Here is a 26,165-nt window from a genome sequence, read left to right as displayed (position 1 = left end):
TGTGTCATCTGTATACCGAAGGTTGTTAAAGAGTCTTCCTCTAATCCTGATGCTGCATTCTTCTTCTTATAGTCCAGTTTCTCGAATTATTTGCTCAGCATACAGACTGAATAAGAATGGTAAAAGGATACAACCTTGATGCACAATTTCTTCAATTTAAAACAAGCAGTATGCCCTTGTTCTGTTCTAACAACTACCTCTTGGTCTATGTACAGTTTCCATGTAAGCACAATTATGTGTTCCAGAATTCCCATTCTCTGCAATATTACCCATAATTTGTTATGATACACACAGTTGAATGCCTTTGCATAGTCAATAAAACACAAGTAAACATCTTTCTGGTATTCTGTTCTTTCATCCAGGATCCATCTGACATCAGTAATGATATCCCCCATTCAGCATCCTCTTCTGAATCTGGCCTGAATTTCTGGCAGTTCCCTGTCGGTATACTGTTGCAATCACTTTTGAATTATTTTCAGCAAAAATTTACTTGAGTGTGATATTAGTGATATTGTTCAATAATTTTCACATTCTGTTGAAATTTGCCCATTTTTTGGAACGGGAACAAAGATGGCTCTCTGCCAGTTGACTGGCCATGTGGCTGTCTTCCAAATATCTTAGAACAGACACGTGAGCATTTCCAGTGTTGCATTCATTTGTTGAAACATCTCAATTGATATTCCATCAATTCCTGGAGCCTTGTTTTTTGCCAATGCCTTCAGTGCCACTTGAACTTCTTCCTTCAGAACCACCGGTTCTTGATCATATGCTACCTCCTGAAATGGTTGAACGTAAACCAATTATTTTTGGTACAGTGACTCTGCATATTCCTTCCATCTTCTTTTGATGCTTCCTGCATCATTCAATATTCTGCCCATAGAATCTTTCAGTATTAAAATTTGAAGCTTGAACTTTTTCTTCAGTTCTTTCAGTTTCAGAAATGCTGAGCGTGTTCTTCTCTTTTGGGTTTCTAACTCCAAGTCTTTGCACATTTCTTTATAATACTTTGTCTTCTCAAGTGGCCCTTTGAAATCTTCTGTTCAGCTCTTTTACTTCTTCATTTCTTCCTTTTGCTTTAGCTACTCCATGTTCAAGAGCAAGTTGCAGAGTCTCTTCTGACATCCATTTTGGTCTTTTTTTTTTTTTATTGTCTTTTTAATGATCTTTTGCTTTCTTAATGTGTGATATCCTTGAAGTCATCCCACAACTCGACTGGTCTTTGGTCATTAGTGTTCAATGTGTCAAATCTATTCTTGAGATGGTCTCTAAATCCAGGTGGGATATACTCTAGGTCATACTTTGGCTCTCTCAGACTTGTTTTAATTTTCTTTAGCTTCAGCTTGAACTGGCATATGAGCAATTGATGGTCTCTTCTAAATTTGGCCCCTGGCCTTGTTCTGACCGATGATATTGTGCTTCTCCGTCATCTCTTTTCACAAATGTAGTCGATTTGATTCCTGTGTATTCCATTCAGTGAGTTCTACATATATAATTGCCATTTGTTGTTAAATTATTTTCCATGAAGAAGTTATTGGTCTTGCAAAATTCTATCATATGATCTCCAACATCATTTCTATGACCAAGGCCATATTTTCCAACTACTGATCCTTCTCCTTTGTTTCCAAGTTTTGCATTCCAATCACTGATAATTATCAATACATCTTGATTGCATGTTTGATCAATTTCAGACTGCAGAAGTTGGTACAAGTCTTCAATTTCTTCATTTTTGGCCTTAGTGGTTGGTGGGTAAATTTGAAGAACAGTCTTATTAACTGGTCTTCCTTGCAGGTATATGAATATTATCTTGTCACAGACAGCACTGTACTTCAGGATAGATCTTAAAACATTCTTTTTGGTGATGAAAGCAACACCATTCCTCTTCAATTTGTCACTCCTGGCATAGTAGACCATATGATTGTCCAATTCAAAAAGGCCAATGTTAGTCCATTTCAGCTCACTAATGGCTAGAATATTGATCTTTATGCATTCCACTTCATTTTTGATGGCATCCAGTTTTCCTAGATTCATACTTAGTACATTCCACATTCCAATTATTAATGCATGTTTGCAGCTGTTTCTTCTCATTTTGTGTCGTGCCACATCAGCAAATGAAGATCCCAAAAGCTTGACTCCATCCACTTCATTAAGCTCAACTCTTCTTTGAGGAGGCAGCTCTTCCCCAGTCTTATTTTGAGTGCCTTCTAACTTGAGGGGCTCATCTTCTGATACTATCCATAAGGTTTTTGCTGGCCAATTTTTTTCAGAAGTAGATTGCCAGGTCCTTCTTCCTAGTCTGTTTTAGTCTAGAACCTCTGCTGAAATGTCTCCACCATGGGTGAGCCTACTGGTATTTGAAATACTGGTGGCATAGCTTCCAGCATCTCAGCAACATGCAACCTACCACAGTATGACAAACTGACAGATGAGTGATGGAGCTATATATATATATAGGAGCCCTGGTGGTGTGGGGGTTAAGTGATACAGCTGCTAACCAAAAGGTCAGCAGTTCAAATCCACCAGCCACTCCTTGGAAACCCTATGGGGCAGTTCTACTCTGTCCTCTAGGGTCACTATTGGTTGGAATCAACTCGATGGCAGCAGGTTTGGTTTTTTTGTTTTTGTTTATATATATATATAAGCCAAGAGTAGATATGGCTAACCAAGCTATTACTGGCACATTGAAGTGTGCCCCAAAGAGAAGCATCTAAAGAACTGAAACAGAAGGATTTTTGAATAGGGTATACAATTCTTAACACCTTTTAGAAATCATTAATTTCCTTGGGGCTCAGTTTTTTCTCTGTAACTGAAAGATTTGGTCTAGACCAAGGTTCTCAACTTTCGTACAAATGACATTTTGAGTCAGATAATTCTTTGTGGTGGGAGCTGTCCTGTGTACTAGAGAATGATTAGCAGCATCCCCAGCATCTTCCCTCTAGATACTAACAGCACTCCCAGTTGTGAACAATGGAAATCGATCATCACATTCACAGAGGCCCCCTTAGCTCTGATATATTATGATTTCAGGAGACTTTAAAGCTTTTATCAGTAACAACTTTTAGTTTATTTATCAAATCCTGGAATTCTAAGTTTCTTTGGTAATGAATACAAGACTGGGGGTAGGTAGAGGTAAATTAGTATACTTGGAAAAGAAAGGGGTAACTTCCTCTCCCACCATTCCATATTCTGTCCTGAAAATAATATTGAACCAGGTATGCAACACTTCTAGGTTTCAGCTTTTCTCATCTGTGAAACAAGGGGACTGGATTAGATCAGAGGTTCTCATACGTAGGGGGTGACAATACTGACAATACATATTCCCAGATCCTGCTTCAGGTCTACTGATTGAGAATCGTCAGGAGAAGACCCCAGCACCTTCAGATATAAAATTTTACCCAGGCGCTGCTGATTTGCATGCATCCAGGAAACAACTGATTCAATGATCTTCAAGATCCATTCCAGCTCCCAAACTCCATGACAAATAGATAAAATTGGAAAGGTGATTTAAAGAATCATTTTCCTGGTCACCCAATAGAGAACATTAAGAATTGGGACATATCCAAAGTAATGATATTTCTCTGACCTCATTTAAAAATGTTTTAACCTTTCCTTTTTTTTTTTCTTTTTGAATTTTCATTCTAATATTGCTAAATAGAACTGAATTAAGTAGTTTGCATTTGTGTTTCTTTCTATAAACCAGGTGATGAACTCTGAGACAATTATTATTAATTGCATCTATGGCAACATTAAGTGAACGGCTATTTTAATAGCAGCATTCTTTTATTGCAACTAAGCATTTGCTTTTATAGCTGACTATAAGAGGAGAACCAGATTCTAGTAAATTCTTAACATAATTACCTGTGTGATTTTTCAACCTTCAGGCCCTCCTTTCCCTCAACTGTAGAATGATGGAACGGGCCTAAATGATCCAGAAGGTCGCTTCCAATCTAAAAATCTGTTTAAGTCTAAGAAATGCCACATTAAATTTACTTATCTTTTCTTGTCTGCTATTACACTTGAAAAGAGAGAGTTTGGGTTTTCAAAATATTGGATAAATTGTGCTAAATGGGAGGAGCCCGGGTGGTGCAGTGGTTAAGTGCTCAACTGCTAACCAAAAGGTTGGGGTTTGAACCCACCGTCTGCTCTGTGGGAGAAAGATGTGGCAGTATGCTTCCATAAAGATTTACAGCCTTGGAAACCCTACGGGGTAGTTCTACTCTGTCCTATAGGTCGCTATGAGTCAGAATCGACTTGATGGCAGTGGGTTTGGGTTTGGGTGTGCTAAACAGAGTATGGCAAGTAAACAACTCTTTAATAGTTATTTACATTTCAAACACCAGTAATCATTCCCCAATACTATGAGAAAGCCCAAGAGGTTGGAAAAGTTTCTTTGAAGAGTTGGCTTCTAGGCCTGTCCAAGCATCCCTCATGTTTTTCAGCCCTATAATCAAAGGCACCTAACAACAACAGCATATAATCAAACAAGTTATTTCTTATCAATCTGATTTGACTTACCTTGACATGGAAATGACTGCCTTATGCCTGCCTTTCCCACAATCTGCTTTGCTTCCTAGATCATTCATACTAAAACTGAAGAATACCAGTGAAATCAAAGTTACCAATAGAATCACATTATAGTAATAAATGAATGCATTCATAACTCAATACTACTACTCAGCACAAGTCATCATCTGACCTTGAGCTATGAATCAGATGTATTTCCTTCCTCTGTAATCTTCCTCAGTCTTTAAGACATTTACAGTCATGCCTGTGCGATAGGAAAAGGAAATCATTCTAATTAATACTCCTTTTAATTGTTTAAGTTGTCAGAAAAGCAAGCTGCCTGAGCAACAAATCATGAAGAGCTGTTGTTAGGTGCCATCCATATGGTTCTGACTCATAGCGACCCCATGTACAATATAAGAAAACAGTGCCCGGTCCTGCTCCATCCTCACAATCGTTGTTATGCTTGGGCTCATGGTTGCAGGATCTGTGTCAATCCATCTCGATGAGGGTCTTCCTGTTTTTTGCTGACCCTCTACATTACCAAGTACAATGTCCTTCTCCAGGGACTGGTCTCTCCTGATAACACGTCCAAAGTATATGAGATGAAGCTTCGCCATCCTTGACTCTAGGGAGCATTCTGGCTGTACATCTTCCACGACAGATTTGTTCATTCTTCTGGTAGTCCATGGTATACTCAATATTCTTTGTCAACACCCATAATTCAAAGGCATAAATTCTTCTTTGGTCTTCCTTATTCATTGTCCAGCTTTCCCATGCATATGAGATGATTGAAAATACCATGGCTTGGTCAGGCACACCTTAGTCCTCAAAGTGACATCTTTGCTTTTTAACACTGTAAAGAGATCTTTTGCAGGGGATTTGCCCAGTGCAGTGCATCTTTTGATTTCTTGATTGCTGCTTCAATGAGCATTGATTGTGGACCCAAGTAAAATGAAATTCTTGACAACTTCAGTTTTATCTCCGTTTATCATGATGTTGCTTATAGGTCCAGTAGCAAGGATTTTTGTTTTCTTTATGTTGAGGTGTAATTCATAATGAAGGCTATAGTCTTTGATCTTCATCAGTAAGGGCTTCAAGTCCTCTTCTCTTTCAGCAAGGAAGGTTGTGTCGTCTGCATATCTTCGGTCATTAATGAGTCTTCCTCCAAGTCTGATGCTGTATTCTTCTTCATATAGTCCAGTTTTTCAGATTATCTGCTCAGCATACAAATTGAAAAAGCATGGTGAAAGGATACAACCCTAATGTTCAATTTCCTGAATTTAAACTAAGCAGTATCCCCATTGTTCTGTTCAAACAACTCCCTCTTGGACTATGTACAGGTTCCCCATGAGCATAATTGAGTGTTCTGGACTTCCCATTCTTTGCATGTTACCCATAATTTGTTATGATCTACACAGTCAAATATCTTTGCATAGTCAATAAAACACAGGTAAACATGTTTCTGGTATTTTCTGCTTTCATCCAGGATCCATCTGACATCAGTAATGATATCCCTCGTTCCACGTCCTCTTCTGAATCAGGCTTCAATTTATGGCCGTTCCCTGTTGGTGTACTGCTGCAACCACTTTTGATTGAGCTTCAGCAAAATTTTACTTGTGTGTGATATTAATGATATTGTTCCATAATTTCTGCATTCTGTTGGATCACCGTTCTTTGGAATAGGCACAAATATGGATCTCTGCCAGTTGGTTTTCCAGGTGGCTGTCTTCCTAATTTCTTGGAATAGACGAGTGAGCACGTCCAGTGTTCTGTTCATTTTGTTGAAACATCTCAATTGGTATTCCATCAATTCCTGAAGCCTTTTTTTCACCAATGCCTTCAATGTAGCTTGGACTTCTTCCATCAGTACCATTGGTTCTTGATCATATGCTACCTCCTGAAATGGTTGAACATCAACCAATTATTTTTGGTACAGTGACTATGTATTCATTCCTTCCATCTTCTTTTGATGCTTCCTGCATCATTCAGTATTTTGCCAATAGAATCCATCAGTATTACAACTCGAGGCTTGAATTTTTTCTTCAGTTCTTTCAGCTTGAGAAATGCTGAGCTTATTCTTCTCTTTTGGCTTTCTAACTCCAGGTCTTTGCACATTTCATTATAATGCTTTGTCTTCTTGATCTGCTCTCTGAAATCTTCTGTTTAGCTCTTTTACTTCATCATTTCTTCCATTTGCTTTAGCTATTCTATGTTCAAGAGTAAGTTTCAGAGTCTCTTCTGACAGCTGTTTTGGTCTTTTCTTTCTTTCCTGTCTTTTTAATGACCTTTTGCTTTCTTCATGTATGATGTCCTTGATGTCATCCCACAACTCATCTGGTCTTCGGTCATTAGTGTTCAAGGCATCAAATATATTTTTGAGATGGTCTCTAAATTCAGGTGTGATATACTGAAGGTTGTATTTGGTTCTCATGGACTTGCTCTAACTTTCTTCAACTTGAACTCGCATATGAGTAACTTATGTTCTGTTCCACAGCCAGCCCCTGGCCTTGTTCTGACTGATGATATTGAGCTTCTCCATTGTCTCTTTCCACAGATGTAGTCGATTTGATTCTTGTGTATTTCATCTGGAGCAGCCCATGTATATAGTTGCTGATTATGTTGGTGAAAAACGGTATTTGCAATAAAGAAGTTGTTGGTCTTGCAAAATTCTATCATACAATCTCCAGCATCATTTCTATTACCAAGGCCATATTTTCGAACTACTGATCCTTCTCCTTTTTTTCCAACTTTTGCATTCCAATCACCAGTAATTATCAACACATCTTGATTGCATCATTGATCAATTTCAGACTCAGAAATTGGCAAAAATCTTCAATTTCTTCATCTTTGACCTTAGTAATTGGGGTGTAAATTTGAATAATGTTTAATTAACCGATCTTCCTTGCAGGCCTATGTGGATATTATCCTATCACTGACAGTGTTGAACTTCAGAATAAATCTTGAAATGTTCTTTTTGAGGATGAGTGTGGTGCTATTCCTCTTCAATTTGCCATTCCTGGCAGACTAGACTATATGATTATCTGATTCAAAATGGCTAATTCCAGTCCATTTCAGCTCACTAATGCCTAGGATATTGATTTTTATGTGTTCCATTTCATTTTTGACAACTTCCAATTTTCCTAGATTCATACTTCGTACATCCCGTGTTCTGATTATTAAAGAATGTTGCAGCTGTTTCTTCTCATTTTGAGTCATGCCACATCACTACTCATTTGTCAGTTTGTCGTACTGTGGTGGTTTATGTATCGCTGTGATGCTGAAAGCTATGCCACCGGTATTTCAAGTACCAGCTGGGACACCCATGGTGGTCAAGTTTCAGTGGAGCTTCCAGACTAAGACAGACTAGGAAGAAGGACCTGGCAGTCTACTTCTGAAAAAACTGGCCAGTGAAAACCTTATGAATAGCAGTGGAACATTGTCTAATATAGTGCCAGAAAATGAGCCCCTGAGATTGGAAAGCACTCAAAATATGACTGGAGAAGAGCTGCCTCCTCAAAGTAGGGTTGATTCTAATGTCAAGGATGGAGTCAAGTTTTCGGGACCTTCATGAGGAGTAAACACTTGCATAATAATTTGGTGTTGCAATAAATAAAGTTTATTACAAAGTTCATAAATGATATGCAAAAATTGGTTCTGCATAATAATTAGTTTTGATAATGAGATGACCATTTTAAACAGATAATATACTTGATGGTGGTTATGGTTATTTTTAAGGAACTGTAGTGGCACTATGGTTAAGCACTCAGCTGCTAACTGAAAGGTCAGCAGTGTTAATCTACCAACGACTTGCTGGAGAAAAGACCTGGCAATCTGCTCCCTTAAAGATTACAGTTTAGGAAACACTTTGAGCTGTTCTACTCTGTCATATAGGGTAGCTATGAATTGGAATCGACACAACAGCCCACAACAACAACAATGGCCAATTTAATGCAGCCATATCAAAGCTTTGCTGTATTTGATCCTTATTTTATTGTTTATATAATGTCTACAGGAGGCATTGATGAAAGGCATTTTCCCAGCTACATGTACAGTTAGGTAATTATGTATGCACGCACATGCCTACACACACTCTGTGCCTCTTCCCAAATATTTGATACAGAGCTGATGCTCTCTGGTTCTTTCCATGCCCCTTCATCAGTCCTTCTAACTCCACATAAAATATAGAACCCTCAAATTGTTCAAAAATGATTTCATTCAAGTCCATCTTTATACGTGTTCAGTTTCTAATTGTGTTATTTCAGGATATTTGGACAAGTTCTGCTCTCCAAAACTATTCCCTACCTGCTTGCCAATTCTTAGATTGCCTTTATCAGCAGGAAAATTTGTCACTCTATAATGAAAGAGAAAAAGGTATAAAATGCAAACATCCCCAGGAGATGCAACTTATTAACTGTAAATCAATTACAATAAATATCAGAGTCATTCTACAAAGCAAGGTTTGGAAGTGCAGGGGAGGATGAAACAGAGAGCAAGTGGTTACAGGACACTTGACAGCTAGAAGACATGGTACTGCCAGTTCAGGGGAAGAGAGGGGGTAAGAAGTCCCATTCACTTACACACAATTTTGCCCTGTTGCTTTTCAACAAGCACAGAGGTGCTTTTGCTCATTTACTACTGTCACTAAGTTCTAGCCCAGTTGCCTTCATTGTCTTAGATCATTGCTAAGGCCCCTCAGACCAAGGTATTCTTACTGTAATTACAGTGATTATGCTTTTTCCACAATTACCTCCATCTTGTTCACAAGAGATGGTGTAGTAATTAAGAGGAGGGACAGGTATTCAAACCCTGGTTCTGTTTAAGATCAGCTAGCTAAATGACATTTAGCTTAATGTACTAAGGTACTGTTATCTCATCTGTAAAGTGGGGCATTAATAGTCACATCCTCAGGTCTTAGTTTGGGTCTCCCAGAAATACAGCCTGAGACAACGCCATGAGCGTCGGTAGTATATTTCGGAGGTGGTCCCTGAAAGCATGAACAAAGGAACAAGGAGAAAGAAGCAGAGAAAGAGGAAACTCCAATATAAGGATACATTACTGAGGTTGCCACCAGAGACAATGGGACTTGATTCAGCTAGGACTTCCAGAAATGGGTTCAGTGGCCACCCTACATTGTCCTCCTGAAAGATGAAAGGCTGCAGCATATATCCAGTAACCCCTGACCCCCCCCCACCAGCTGTAGATTGCTGAGCAGAATCTCTCAGCACCCAGGATAGCTCTGAGGCAGAAATCCTAAAGACTAAAAGTGCTCGCTGAGGTGGGTGACTGTCAGTGAAGGATGAGGCTGAGCTCATATGCTATTCTCCACTGCAGCTGCAGCTAAAATCAGAGGAAGGTTGTGGAGGGCAACATGGGGTTCCAGAGGCATCTGCTGCACCTCCTGAAGTTGTGTGGAGACCTCAAAGGGAAAATGCATGGATAGTACCTCTTTTTATCATATAGTTTGGGTTGAGTAACTGTTAGTTATTATTTTTATTGTTATGACTTCATTTTATTATCTAAACTTATTATTAGTAACTTTGCCTTTAGTCATCCAGTTATTTATTTGTCTTGTCTATGTTTTCTCTCATTTTAACTATGATCTCCTTGACAACATTCAGGTAGGTGCTAATAAATATTTTTAAAGGAACCATTGAATGATAATGTATGAAGGCAGGAGACTTCTTAGTCTACTTCTTTTGTTATTACCCACAATGCCTCTCACAACAGTTAGCTCAAGAGATAATTCTGAATTGACCTGAACTAGACTGTAACCTTATCATGTGAAGAATCTGTGTCTTTTGTTTCTTGTTTTTTCCCTCTTCCCATTGCCCTACTCTTAAATCCATCACACTTCTAGCACTCAGTAACTGTTGGTGGACGTATTTGGTTCTGTATGTTGAAACTTCCCCAAGGCAAAGCAGTTGACAACAAGCCAGAGAGTTCAGGCAGTTGCATGTTTTTGTGCTCTACGAAAACATCCATAACTGTAGTCATTAACACTGTGTCAGGTTCTACCAGGCTACCTGTGCCCAGAGTCTTTCAAGGATTCAAACCACACAAATAATCAGATGATCAATCACTGTCCAAAATGCATTCTGGATATTTTACTTCAGTTAAGAAATATATAAGAAGGTAATTGTAGCATTTGACTTCTGGTTCATATTTCTCAGAAATAGTTTAATATAAAAGGAAGAAGTCTTTGTCCCTTTCAGATGAGGTTGGCTGCCTTACTAATTATTTACTGGCTTGACTGGAAACCTGTCTTATTTTTTTATTTATTGAATTTTTTTTGGCCACATAAAGATACTATTATTATCTGCATTTTTACTAGTGAGAAAACTGAGACACAGAGAAGTTAAAGAACTTGCCCAAGATCATACACTTGTAGGCTGACTGCAGAATGCACGCTTGGCTGTGCTTGCTTGGCTGCTTGTGCTTGGCTGGGCTGCCTCATCGTTGGTTACCGGTGGGCACTGTGTGAGATGCAAGGCACAGCCCCTGCCCCCTGGGAGCTGATAGCCTAGTGAAGGAGGAACAAGAAAGCAAGCATTTTCAGTGAAATGGGCTCACTGCCTTTTGGATCTTACCCTAAAAGTAATAGAAAGATGGTTTTACAGTTTTGCAGATCTGTATGTGTTTCTGAATATAGGGAAGGGATAGGTTAGGGAGAAGGATGCAGAGACAGAAGACCAGTTAGGAACCTCTAGCAATAGTCCAGGCAAGATACAATGGAGCTGTAACTAGGGTAGAGGTAATGGAGACCGAAAGAATTTGTTGTAGTTGAGAGATAATTAGGAGATAAAATTCAAGGCTTGTTGAATGATTGAGTTTGGAGGGATATGTTACCCCAAATAATAAAATTCACTTTATCTAATAAAAAGAGAAAAGAGTTCCATTGGGAAGATCATAGAATCAACTGGATGTCTCAAGAATCAGGCTAGAGACATAGGAGTTAAAGTGACAGAATACAGCCAAGATCACCACAGTGGGTTCACCGCTGCTGACACCTACTACCACTGTATTCTTGATTCCACACACAATGCTAATATATCATTTCTAATTATCCCCACCTCGCACATTCCTCCCGAATTCAAAGTCCTGGGCAGAATCTTCCAGTCAGCCAGATCTAAGCCAAGGCTGTTAGGGGTGGGGAGAAGGAATATCCAGCTCTTTTCAGCTTCTGCAGTAGGACACAGGGCACGACTTCCCTCCAAAGGTTCACATATTGGAAGAAAGAAATAAGAAAGGAATTCAGATGCTAGGCATCCAAAAATGGGGCAAATGTCCACTACAATGTGGCAAGAAAGGAGCCAAGAAGGAAGATTCTCTGATTTGAGTGCACTGGGGGATGGTGGTTCCATTTGCTGAGATAGGGTCGAGAGGAGAAGCACGAAGAATTCAGTATTAGAAATGAGTTTGAAGATTGCAGGATAGCTCTTTTCTTGACAGGACTACAGTCTACTTCTGATCAGTACATACACCTTGTTATGTCATTTTTCTTTGATCGCTTTCTATGGTTTCTAGGAGAAAAACCAAAATCCCCAGAATGATCCACAAGACTCAGAAAAATCTGGCTTCTGATTATTGTACCAGATTTATCTCACACCATTCTCTGCCTTGCTTGATACTGTCTAGTCACACCCAGTTTTCTTTAAGTTCCTCAAATGTGTTATGATACCTTCTGTCTCAAGACCCAGATCCATGCTGTTATCTCTGCCTGGAATGCTCTTTTTTATTTCTCTTAGCCTATTTCAATGTATTCATTCTTCTGATCTCGGATTAAATATCATTTCCTCAGAAAGGGCTTCTCTAAATTCTAAGCTCTAATATGCTCTGTTTACACTTTGTATTTACCTCTATAGCACTTATCAAAGTTTACAATTATTTATTCATGTAATTTTAAAATTAATTAATCTCACCTATTTAAAGAGAATAGAGATCAGACATGATTTGCTAGGTGGCACAAGTAGTTAAGCACTCGACTACTAGCCAAAATGTTGGCAGTTTGAACCCACCCAGAGGTTCCTCAGAAGACAGGTCTAGCAATCTGCTTCCGAAAGGTCACAGCCTTGAAAGTCCTATGGAGAAGTTCTACTCTGCACACACAGAATTGTCATGAGTTGAAATTGACTTGGTGGCAACTAAACAACATATCCCAGATGCCCAGCCAGGCAGTTAAATACTGAAGAATGAATGAATGAGTGGGCAAATAGATGAACGAATAGAATAGTCTAGGTTTGAGGAGGGGAGAGTTAGCCCAAAGACACTGATTGGGGATCATCGACACACAGATGGTAACTCAAGCCAATGCAGCAAATGTAATCACTCAGGAAAGAAAAGACTTACCCTCTAACTAAAGGATACTGGGTCAGAAATCTGTATTTTTAACAAGTACCTACAGGTGATTCTTGTTGTTTTAAAATCTAAGAATCTCTAAGTCCAGGAGTCAGCAGAGGAATATTCTTGGCACAGCCCCAGAAGTTTGTTACATGCCAGATGTTCTAACTTCCAGAAGAAAGAAGCACAAATGTGCACAAGGAGCTAAGAGCATGTTGCTGTCTGAAAAATATCAGAGTAGGAATCAGATGTCTTGGGGCTGATACCTGGTACCATTGCTTGCTAGTTTTACAACCTATATAACCGCTGGTAGTTAACTTGAAAGAACAGAGAACCAGAGACTTGGGGTATTTAGCATTGGCTATAGTCTACTTCAGTGATATTTTCTGAAGATTCTATATATGTGATGGCTAACTTTTTAAAATATTAGAATCGCTTTATGTCTTTAGAAAATGCAAAGGGAATGTTGACCAGATTGGAAATTTCCTATCAATTTCTCTCAAGATAGTAAAATACCACCATATTAACCATCAAGTAAATTCACATTTTCTGTGTGTGTGTATGAGCGTGAGAGTGTGTGGGCCTTCAACTATAATCATTAAAGAACAGAAGTAGAAAAACTAAAACCATGGACTTTCTACAAGACACTGCGAAGCATCAGAAGAGGCAGTATGAACAGAGTAAGCTTGACTACATCCTTGGAAAATAAGATCACATTCAATCTGTCATTGTTTGTCACCACTATTATACATAGTCAACAACTTTTTTATCATGAGTTATACAGAAATGACACCTGGATGATCATGTTGCCTACAATAATATTATGCAAAATGGGAAAATGATGTGATAGCTCATGTCCTGGCTTATGATTTGGGAGAACAGCTTGCAATTGCAGCTCTTATGACAGATTGGTGTTGTCAGGACATTTTGCCACCTCAATTTCTCCATCTTGTAAAGTTGAATACCAATATTAATCTCTGAACTCCTAAACTAGGCTACACAGGGTAAGTGCATAGAATTGGAAGAGGAATGCCTGGGTCCAAATCCTGGCTCTGACACTTCTTAGCTTTTTTTCACCCTTAGGTAATTTACAGTGTCTCTGGTGTTTATAAAAAAAAAAAAAAAATGGAGATAATAATACTATCCACCTCATAGGGTTGTTGTGAGGATTATATGACTTAATACAGTATAAAATATTTAGAATATTGTCTGGCACATAATAAAATACTAAATAAATGTTAGCCATTATTGAGCTACCTACCTTACAAGCTTCCTAAGAAAACTAATGAAAGTGTGTGTGTGTGCTTTTTAAAATAAACTTTTAAAAAACCTCACAAACATCAACTTTCATACTTCCAAATAAGGAATATCCTCTTCAAAGTAGTCATCATGGTTGAATTGGGGAAGACATAAGGGACAAGTTGGGGCAAGGGAGATGGCTGGAGGAAAGGCAGGAGTAGGGAGAGATACACTTATTCTAAATAAAGTGACATTGCTCTAAGCATCTTGGGGACCCTTTTGCATTTCCTACAGAGTTCTATCACAGTCGTTTGGATCTCCCCAGTGGTAGAAATTTTTATTCTCTGAGGGTTTCTTTAATTTTTGGAAGTAGCTGAGAGTGATCATGAGTCAAGTTTGATGAATGAGGTAGTTGACAAGATTCCATAACATATTTTCCTTTTTTTTTTTAAACAGCAGCATATCGTGGGCTGGAATAAGTCAAACGGGTAAGTGACGCTCAGGTAAATGTGCTAAGGTACAGTTACCTCATCGGTAAAATGGAGTATTAATAGTCACAGCCTCAAGTCTCAGTTTAGGTCTCCAAATTAATTTAAAAAAACAACTAATGCATTTAGTTCTGTCTTGTGGCATAGCCTCTGGAGGTAACCTAAGCCACTACCTTTAGTGCTGGGAACAGTTCTATTTGAAGTCAGGGTGTTCCAGCTGTCTGAGATCCAGCATCAAGTTATCCTGCCTGAAAATCTGGCTCAGTCCTTGTCAGTCGAACAACTAGGCTTTTACCTGTTTCAGAAACTCATTCCAGACCTTAGGCCCCAGTTCAGGTTACTAGTTCACTCTCTCGATGAACTGTATAGTACCCCAGTCTCTACTGGGATCTGCGTTCTTCTTAACAGTTCCTATTCTGGGATGTTAAGAACCTTTCCATTAGGGACCAAGGCCCTAATACCAGAAAAAGGCTTCCTGGAAGCAACTCCCTGCCCACCTTAGACCCCTCATCCTTTGCTCCTGGCTGTTCTGTGGCTGTTCTCTATCTAGCCACCTGATGCCCAGAGTTAGACTACCAGGTGCCCTACTACTGCCACCTCTTGTTTGAGGTACACTTTCCAGGTGGCAGGTTTTCTCTGCGTCACTGGACTTCCTCTCCTCACTTGCTCCAGAGTTTTACCCCAGAGCCTGAATCACCCCAGTAAGTATGTCTATTACAGATCCTAGCACCTGTGACATAACAATTGATTAGGCTATATAGGCTGTGTCTTACACCAGAAGTCCGAGCTTCTTTATTCTATTCCATACAGAAATCTGTCAAATGACTAATAATTTCTATAGAATATACTTCTCTGTTTGACTTTGCAGAAAGAACATAAAGAATGATGTTAGCAAAAACCAAGAAAATAAAAACCTATTCATCTAAGATGTTGACTCAACACCCTTTCTTGAATCTTGGGGATGTGCAAATTTGCACTGAAGGCTTTGAAACAATATTCCTAGAACAACCTAGAAATCGCCATCTTTTGTTGTCAGTTAATATTTCCCTTGAAAAATGCATTACTTTTTTAGCTTCCCTGCAAAGACAGGTGTTCCAGGTATATAGTTTGGAAGCCATTAACAATTTTGAATAAACTAAATCTTTGAACCCTACAACATTTCTACTGTTTCTGTTCATGGCTAGTCACTTGCGAATTTCCGCCCTACCTTCTTGTGAATTTCCTCCCTACCTTCTGTCAAAATTTTATACTCCTCAAAAACTACTCTTATTGGCACCTCCTCACCCCTAATAAAGGCTTTAATGTGACAAGTGTCACCCTTCCAGATTTGCTAAACTTCATATAAACGTGACACTATCTCTTAGCTCAAACTATTATCACTCACTTTTTGTTAACAGAAATCATTATTTACTACAACGTTAACACACAACTTGTTGACCGTGAAAGCACAATTTATATGTATGTTTAAACGCATGCACCATGTCCTTTCATTGTAAGACTTGTCCACACAGGTAATGGGATGCCACAGAAGGAGAATTCGGCTTTGGATTCCATCAGATGTACAATCAGATTCCATCAATATCTTCATTAGCTATATGTCCTTGGACCATGTTTTGCCTCTCTTAGATTCAGTAGTCTCATTTGTAAAATGGGGATAATACCGCCTCCTTTCCAAGGTTGTATCAAAAACCAAACCACTTGCCCCCGAGTTAATTCCAGCTTATAGTGACCTCGTGTGTGTTAGAGTAGAACTGGGTTTCGTAGGGTTTTCAATGGCTATGATCTTTCAGAAGTAGATCACCAGCCAGGTCTGTCTTCCAAAGTGCCTCTGGGTGGATTTGAACCACCAATCTTTCAGTTCCCATTCCTTTCTCTTCGTTCCATTTCACACCAGTGTACACATTAAGACCTTTGGCTTCACATGGACTAGTTTCTTTGTACATCTTACCATTTCCTGTCTTCTCTCTCAGCTGATTTACAAGCACACTTGTCCCTTGAGTTCCAGCCATGTCTCCTAGAAAGATTACTCATTGGGCAGTTTGGGCCTCAGTTCTATCAAGAAGTAGCCACCACAGCTGCTTCTCTGCTGCCCCTAGGGGCCCTTGGTCACTTAACCCCTCATAGGTCTCCTTTCTAGATGGCAGTCTGTTAAAAAACCAAAACAATCAATTTACATTACAGGCAACTCTAGAGTATTAAGAAGTAAACAATACTAAAGCCAAAAGTTTATTGCTATGCATTGCATTTTAACAACTGGATTGTCTTCTACTATTTACCATTACTGCTGTGTTTGCTTTGAAGAAGATGTACATTAAAAAAACTCAGACTTACAAAAACAGATAAAATGTGGGATGATAGGATTTATTTGTAGTCAAAATTAGCTACTTAATGGTTCCTACAGCAAAATCTCCTAGGGCTTATGAAATAGGAGAGTTCTAAAATTTTCAATTTATATATACCTTTTAAAGAATACATCTGTTGCCTCTCTTATGTTTTGTTGTTTAGGTATTACCAAAGCCTTTTCATGAAATGTAATAATCTACTTCTCTGGAGGACTGGAAAATCGTTCTTTGTTTTTAAATTAAGAAAATGATTGACATATTTTCCTTAGACTGATTGTATCCCTTCTTATTTAAAAAGAAGGGGTGATTAAACAATGCTGCATGGACAGATGTAATATTTGCTACCAGCGTTTAGTAGTGCTCTTCAAATGTTCTCTGATGATCACTTCCATCAGAGCCACCAGGGAGCATATTAAAAAGGCATGCCGCACCCCTCGTGATCTGGGCTCTCTGCAGGTGAGGCCCGGATGCACTCTAAAGTTTGAGAAGCACTACCTCATGGATTTGGGCCAGGAAGCCAAGCCCCTGAGAAAATTCTTCTTCATCATAAACATTAAGCCTGGAATTCAAGTAAATTCAGCTAAATTTTTGGAGATGTCTAGGTTACATCATCATGGAAAGAATAGCTAGTTTTCTCATAGATGTGATTAAACGAGCCAAAAGAAGTCATGTTTTCTCTCAATTGTGCTTTCCCTAGTTAAAACCAAATTAAGTTATTTTACTGTATTAAAATACATATTCAAAATATGCCCTTTTGGTTGAAAGAAAGAAAATGAAAGCTATCTGAATTTCAGAATCCTCCAGTTTAGATGGAACTACGTAGCCAACAAGTTACAGAGGAGGCCAGCATTTATTAATCTAGTCAACAAATATTTACTGAGCATTTACTGGGTCCCAGACAGTGGGCCAGGCTCTGACACTACGACAGCAATGGAAAGAACAAAATCACTCCCTGACTTTTCAATTCTGTCTAATAGAAGAGACCTACGATAATCAAATAATCACATGCCTAAGTGTAAAACTGTAACTGTGGTAGGTGCTATGAGAATGAAGTACTGGAATTAACCTAGAGTTCATAAATCACCAGCTCCTCTAAGCAGAAGTAAATCCTTTGACCCAGTAGTGCCACATCTAAGAACATATCCTACACACATATTATCTCGTTTGCCCAAATATAGATGATGGTGCTGCACTGTTTGTGAGTTTGTAAGCAACTTAAATGCCCATTAATAGGGGACTGGTCAAATAAATTATAGAGCAACTATGTAGTAGGAAGCTTTGTGTTATTCAAAAGAATGAGGTAGGTACGACAATGAAAAGAAAGTTCAGGTATACATTACACGAAAAAAACAAGGTGCAGAACATGAATATATAACAGTATAATAACATTATGTTAGAAAAAGAAGAAAAGAGGTGTATGTGTGTCTAAAACTTCTTACCTCTCTCTGAAAAATGAGAGGAGCTATTTTACGTTTCACTTTCAAACTTGGGGGATTTTGTTTTATTGTGTTTTCATCTATGCGTATGCATGGTGGTGGTTGTTTTATTCAAAAGGCATCAATAACAAATAAATTTTGAATACATATTTCTGGGCGCTTTTATAGGCCCATCCAATCAAAATTTTCAGTTATAGGATCCCAATAATCGGCAGTTTTAAAATAACACCCAGGAACAATAACAACAATAATGAGCCTTCCCCAGATGATGCCGATGACTGGCCAGATTGGGAAACGCTGACCTAACATAGTAAATTATCAACCTCAGGAAAGTGTTTATATATTCAGTTTCACATGCTTATTTGGGAGTCAAAAAATTCCAACAAAGCTCTATAGCCATTCAGAAAATAAAATGCATACCATGATAAAAAAAAAACTAGTAATAATTATGCTTAACTACTAATGTCACACCCTATTTCAGAATCTACAGACACCCTGCGAATGACATTTCAAAACACATCAAGACTCTTGCTCTTCTACCAGAAAAATTTACTTCAAACAGCCTTTAAGCTCTAATTCCAGGTAGAGTGTACCCAGATTTAAATACTGCATCCTCCAAGAAGCGGTTATAGTACAGTATTTATTGGGCTTTTCAAGCCTTGATTTATAAGATGATATAAGGATTTGAAGTTGAAAAACTGAGAATGAACTATTTCATGTCAAAACCTCAACATGTCAGAAAATAGTACCTTTTATATTGTCACTGGTTTCTCATGAAAATCCTTTAGCTGGAATATACCTAGTGGCTGACTCTGTCCTCCATCTTTAATCTTTTTTTTTTTCCCAATTTAAAACATGAATAAAACAAACTTTGAGGTGAGTAAGCATATGACTGCTCTAAATAACTAAAATAACCATCCATTTAATTCTGTATCAACCACTTGCTAGTTGTGTGACATTGAGTACGTTACTTAAGTTCTCAGCATCTCAGTTTCCTCATCTGTAAAACGGGATAATAATGAACCAAGTTTATAGTGGTGTTGTAAGATGTAAAAGAATGAAAACATATAACACATACATCCCAGGAAAGTGCATGATGTATAGTAGTGCTCCGTAAATGTCAGCTTTCCTTTCTAACCATGCTCTGAGCTCTCAGGAAACACAGTCAGAGGCTTATCAATTAAAGGCCACAGTTTGAATATCTATTAGACTACAAAGCTTGTGCTTTTTATTTAGTATTCTGCCTCCTTTGATTCAGTCAGTCATCCAACAATTATTATTAGCTCAGTGCCGTATCTGTATAAAAGCACTGATCTAGGCACAGTGAAAACTGAAAGAATGAAAAAGACAAGAACTCTTGCCTCTAGATTACAGTTTAGAAGAGAAAAGTTGGTATTATATAAGGTGGAAGCCAGTGGTAAGTGACAAAAAGAGGTATGCAGATGGGAGTTCCGAGAAGACAACAGTTAATCCCAGTTGACAGGCAGTGAAAGACTACATGTGGGACAGTAGACAGGCACCACCATGGTGTGGGGTTTGGGCCAGCTACACAAAGGATACCATTCAGCAGGATTCAGCAATAAGGAAAGAATTTGACCTCATGAGTACGTTTCTGGCTACACACACTCTAAGCTCTCTTTCCCCACTAGCATACTAGTGAAGTTTATCAGAAACACTACCACCACAATATCCATGTATATAAACATTGGGATTTTAAAAATCCCTCTTTCCTAGAACCCTGAAAATGAGAGCGTTCAAATAAGTAACTTAAATTCATAAGCCTATGTTTCTACAAAGCTATATCAGGGGAACAGCATCCCACAGGGTTTTACAGCAAGAGCGCTACGGTCCAATCTGGCCAGGGTGGTAATAGGAAAAAGACAACACTGCTACCTAATCCTGACTGGAGCCACGCAGAGGAAAATGGTTGGCATCTGCCCAAAGCCCAATAAGCAGATGGCCATGGGCACAAAAATAATCATGACAATTGGCACCTCACTGGGATGCTCCAAGCAGGAAAGGGGCCTGGAAAATGCCCTTCTTTGGCTGCCCTTCCTCCTGAGGCATATTGCTGGCACAGAGTGAGGAAAACTGCCTAGCTGCTGCGAAGGGGAATAGAGATGGCCTTTTAAAACTAGGCTACTTCAGCCTCCTGAGTAGTCAGTCTGGTACCTTTCAGCAACCAGAGTTCATCTTAAAGAAGTGTGTGCTGATTTCCTCTGGGATAGGCGATATTCAACAGATTCCATTCAAAGCTGGCTCACAGGATAACAAGCCAAACGCCAAGATTGTGGAGTGAGTCCTCCACAGCCAGGCCTGTGTGTCAGTTATATGGCACAATATTGTTTTATCTGTTGTAGAATTTTTAAGTGGGTAGTGTACGGATAACCAAGTGCATTTGTATTTTCCAAAAGTAAGTGCCATTAGTTGACTAGGTTTGTAAGCTATTTGAAGGGGCATTTGCTATAAAAGTCTACTTTGTAGAGGTTTGCTGAGTTTGAATTTTTTAAAAGTTGATGAAGATCTTTTTTTTTTCTCGGAAACTGGTAGCCTTATCTTTGTTTATGAGATTGTGTTAACACTTCAAACAGATGCCTTCACCAACTGGCATTAAAACACTCATCTATTACATCATAATAGACACACACATATACATACACACACACATACATACACACACACAATGCTTCCTCTTAGTTCACGTTTGAGTAGACTTCTCTGAACCTACAGCGAATACAATACAAAGCCAAACTGCTGCCCTGTGTCCCAAAAACTTATCAGCTGAGTTTCAATAATAAGGACATGTAACTACCAGAAGTTGCTCTGAATGAGATAGACATTATCCCAACATTAAATATATTTACATAGCATTTGACTCCTTTGCACTTTCAAATCAGTTTTAAATATACTTGAGAACAATCCCTCAAAAACAAATTACAAAAAATCACAGCCAATGCCCATGATTCCCGTGACTTCCGTTGTTCTTTAAGTGAATTACATTAGACCACGTTGTTTTCTAGAGATAGGTCTTCAGAACAGAGAACTCTAATTGTTGTTTCAAATGTCTCAGGGCTTGAAACAGTTTACAACAAGGTATCTGATCATTCAATAATTTATCCATCATAATATTTTCATAATATTTCATATTATTCATAATAATAATTTCATAATAAAGCAAGTAACACTTGATCACATAAATATATACCTTTATGTAATATAAGGTGGAGTGAAAATTTGAATTAAAGATTACAATGCCATAATCAGGGCAAATATTAACAATATATAATTCATTAAAATATATAACAAACTAGAAGATATAAAGTGATAAGCATGCAAAATGGTAGCAGTTTGGGATCGTGCAGCTCAAGATGGGTGAATAGATGAAAGATTTACATGTAACTGCTTTTCAAAAGTGTAGGATCTAAAATTCTTCTTCCAGAAATTAAGTAAAATTATTAGGTAAGGTACTCTTCTCATTTGCATAATGGGAGAGGATTTCCACTCTACTCTGTAGGAGGAAACTTCTCAGCTCTACTCCCCTACTGACTCCTCCTGATTAGCCTGTTGGATTAAAGGTCAGATTTATGCCTGGCCTGGGCTCTTGGCTCCCCTGTTCTCTCTCAGCTGCATCAGCATGTGGTAAGGGAGGTCATGGTCCTCAGTAAGACTGGCTAGAGTTGGCTGTGCAGACCCAGATCTTCATACTGGCTAGGCCCCAACGTGTAGATTTGATGAAAGAGGGAGTAGTAAGTCTAAGAGGACATCTTTCCAAATTTTTTAAGATTAAAAAATTCTCACCATCCTTGTAAACCTAATAAAACCAAGGAGTAGACCTCAGGCTGCTGACTTAAGGGGCTGCTCTTTGATTTCACTCATCCTTTCTTTGACTAATATTTGATGTCACAGAGTTGTTGGTTAACACGATATGGGCTTTGTGCCTAAACCTAGCAGAGATCTTGATCTACAGTGTGTAGGGGAAAGTTAGGTCTCATTTTAATGTAACCACTTGAAACATGCTTTAATTTTAAATCATCAAGCCCAACGTGTTGAGGGAACTGTTTGAGTATAGTAAAAATCCTTTCTAGAATAAGCATTCAAAATCATTGCAAGTAAGTTATTTCTGCTAAGAGTAAAAACAGAACATGCTCTAAAGAAACTTCATTCAATGGTAAAACACAAGTAGCTTATAATGTAGTATTTAAACATGAGTACCTCCAGCCAGGATCTTCTCTTCCAACTCTGCCATTTGCTTCTGATAGGCTTTTAAAGCTGCTTCTTTAAATGAAGGGTGAATTTGCTTTGGCTTTGTGATTTTCACTTGCTCTTCAGGAATGTTTTGGTTTTCGTCTTCTCTTACTTCCATTTCAACTGATGTTTCATTTAATGGCTTCAATCCCCCTTCACTAATCACAACATCTGGTTGGCCATCATAAACCTCATCTTGTGGGGTTTCATAAGGAGTTTCATATGAAAGGTGATAGTATCCTTGCATTTGTTCATCTGTTTCAGTAATACTAGTCCTGTTTTCTAATTTAGCCAGGACTTGTTCCATGACTTCAACATAATCTGTTTCATTGTCAGCCACTGGTTCACTATAGTCCTCCTCCTCCTCTGCTTTGTAGTAATAGGGTTCCGTGTAGACATCAGAGTCAAGGGTGGTACTTGATTCATTTGCAGTTGATTGGGATAATGTCCGAAATCTCCCCATTAAAGAGGAGCCACTGTCCTCATACCCACTGAGACTCTGTGTACTTTTGTTCCATACCACTTCCAAGGCTGATTTAGCCCTCTGCAATGTAGATCCAAATTTTGGGAAGCTGAAAGTCTTATCAGAAAGGTCAATGCTTAATCGACTATGCCAAGATTTGGGTGGGGCATCCTCTGAATCATCACTTTGCAATTCACTTTGACTTCGATACATCATGGACAACTGGTTTTGATTTTGGTACAGTTCATTAGAATTAGTTTTCTGATAAGGATCATATGGACCAACCCACTGACCTTGTGTTTCATTATCCAGTCCAGGACATGGAGATGAATTGTCATCCTGAGTTAAATCATAGCTTTCAGAGTCATCTTGAAGGTCACTGTGGCACTTTCCCAAGTCATCTAGGTCTTTATTGTAAACATCCAGCTGTTGGTCAGATAGACTGTTTGTGTCGTAGTTGAAAGCTTCCTGAGTGGACAAATCCAAGCCTAAATCACCTCCCTGCTCTGCTTGATTCCATTCCTTCCATGGGGAAAAATCCTCATGTAAAGAGAGCTGCGAATCACTGTAATGACTCTGGTCTGCAGAGGCACATACCATGCCATTACTCATTCCACTATCCGCAGTTTCTGTGTTCTCAATTTCATTCTGTTCTTGGATACCCTGAGCACCCCCATTCAAACTCTGGTCCTGGGGACTGTCATACAAATTATGTGTGCCCTCCTGTTTCCTCTGCCAAAGTTCTCTGTCTGAAGATGACAGGAGGGAGCTTCCATTAGTTCTAATGAAAAACTGACTTTCTGAAAAATCCTCTGAGTAAGACTGACATAATTTGGAAAAATCTGATTCAGAGTGACTAAGTTTAGCAGTGAAAAAATCACTCTGGGAATGCCAGAGGGGTGCTGCCTCTGCATAATGGGTTGTGGTTTGCTTTTCTAAGTTATTCAATTGTGGCAATTGTGAGGAAATTTTATCATAATCTGATTTATTTTTAATTTTGCCACCATTAGTAGTTTTATTCTTGGATCTAGAATTGTGAGACTTTGAGCTTGACTTGGAAGTACTTCCTTTTGTTTGAAACTCTGACTTGGAAAGCACAGCGTAAGTGTTTCTATTGAGGTCAGATTCCAGCTCTCCATCGCTGTCATCAGGCGACTGCCAATTGTTCTTGATTTTGGGCTCTGGAGTAGACAGCTTTATATCCATGCTCTCATACGTCTGAGAGGATGGTATCCCTCTCTCTTTTCTTTCTCTGATGTCATGAGTGAGAATATCTGTTGAAATTCCAATGCCTGTTCCTTTGAGTTTATATGATTTTTTTAAGACAAAATCCCTTTGCTGAGGAGTTTCAAAATATACAAGTATGGGTCGAGGCTTTGCATTTGGACAGTCCCTTTGCTGTCCTATCCTCTGAGCAAATTCAATTTTAATAGCATTTGGTGCATCTGAAAACCCCATTTTATCTATCAGAATTTGGTACACCACACTTTCAACATATTCAAATCTTTCTTCAGGCACATTTAAAAATCTCAGGCTTGCCTTGCTACCCATATGACCTAAGTGCTTAATATAATCATGGATGTCTCTGGTTTCCCTCCGAGACTGGACAAACCCTGTACGCAGCTGTTCAATTTCATTTTGTACAACCTCCACGCTGCTGGAGATCTCATCGATGGAGTGCTTGAGAGCATTGACGTGCCCTCGTAGTTCAGAAAGTTCGGTTTCAATCTGACTTATTCCCTGAAGTTCCTTAAAGATCATTTCCATGACGTCATGTGTTTGGCTAAGGCAGCCAGAGGAACTAAATCCTGGCTCAAGGGCATTCGCTTTTGGGTTTCGTGCAGTTCTGTCCAAAGATTTACTTCTTATTCCCCAGGTTTTCTTCATTGTGCTCAACTCTGAATCTGAGGAGACACACTCTTGACTCTTCTTCCATTTTCTCAGTTTGCGTAAAGCTCCTAGTTTTAAGCTATGCAAAGTACGCTCCCCATCAGAGCTGCCCTCAGAGGGTGCAAGGCTGCTTGAACTCTTTCTATTGCGTCTAACTGGCATCTTGTGTGTTGACTGTGCCTGGTTTTCGGTACTACTTCTTAGTTCACTTAATGATTCTGTGTAGGAACTCTCAACTGAAGATAGCTCTTGAAGCAGATCCTCATTATCACTTTTGGTTACATTAATATTCTTTTGTAGGCCATTGGCAATAGCCACTCTGTAACTGAAAGTTGGTGAGAGGGAAAACTCTCTATTAACCTCGTCTTCTTCAGCGGATAAGTTGCGAGCAGAACACTTCGCAATCTTCTTTACGGTGCTTTTCAAGGTATTTGAAAATTTGGGGGGTTTGGTCTGGCCACCAGCAGGAAAATCTTGATCCTTTTTCTGCTGATGATTCTCTCTTTTTTTGGTTGAATTTCCCAGTTTCTTTGTAAACATTCCTTTGCAAAACTTATGTATGTAAGGTAAAATCAGGCTCTTGAAAAGATTGGCCACCATGGAGGGCAATTAATGCAAGCTTTTCTACTCCAAAGAAACAAAGAAGGTATTAGGTTGAAAATCTGTTAAGTCCAAGGTAAGCATCACTGTTCAGATGGACTGTGAATCATTGAAAATAGCATGAAGGGCAGCTGTGGCTCTGCCACAATATCAATGTCCTGGGAAAACCAGAAGCAATTCTCCATTTATGAAAGACATTCTCTTCTGGAGGCGGGGTTTTGTGAATCTCTCCATTTCCACATAACTTCATGTAGCATCTGAAAAGAAAGAAAAGCTAAAGTGAATATCAGAATTCAATGCTAGATTTATCCCATTTTCTACGTTTTCCAAAAATATTCAAGATACTCAATGTGTGAAAAATTACAGAGGGGATGGGGGAATATCTGAATTTCAGCGAAGAGTTACTTTCAAAACAACTAGCTAAACAAATTAGTAGCAGTAACTATATTTAAATTATAATTTTTTCCTAACTCATTTATAAAACCAAACCAAACCATGGTCTGACTCATAGCAACCTTATGAGACAGAGTAGAACTGCACCATAGGGTTTCCAAGGAGCAGTTGGTGGATTCAAACTGCCGACCTTTTGGTTAGCAGGTGAGCTCTTAACCACTACACCACC

The 26,165-nt window shown here is 38.8% G+C and overlaps 1 protein-coding gene across 1 annotated transcript in view; it reads right to left on the bottom strand.

Annotated features, from left to right (window-relative positions):
- UNC13C (unc-13 homolog C) overlaps window positions 1-25,543 on the bottom strand; it is a 660,175-nt gene extending 634,632 nt beyond the window's left edge. The window contains exon 1 of the mRNA XM_004374773.1: window positions 22,558-25,543. Coding sequence (XP_004374830.1) covers window positions 22,558-25,543 — 2,986 coding nt within the window. The remainder of the gene's footprint in view (window positions 1-22,557) is intronic.
- Between the last annotated feature and the right edge of the window lie 622 nt (window positions 25,544-26,165).

The sequence above is a fragment of the Trichechus manatus genome, unplaced genomic scaffold (assembly GCF_000243295.1).
Source record: "Trichechus manatus latirostris isolate Lorelei unplaced genomic scaffold, TriManLat1.0 scaffold00030, whole genome shotgun sequence".
Classification (NCBI taxonomy): domain Eukaryota; kingdom Metazoa; phylum Chordata; class Mammalia; order Sirenia; family Trichechidae; genus Trichechus; species Trichechus manatus.
This window is presented reverse-complemented; position numbering and strand designations above follow the sequence as displayed.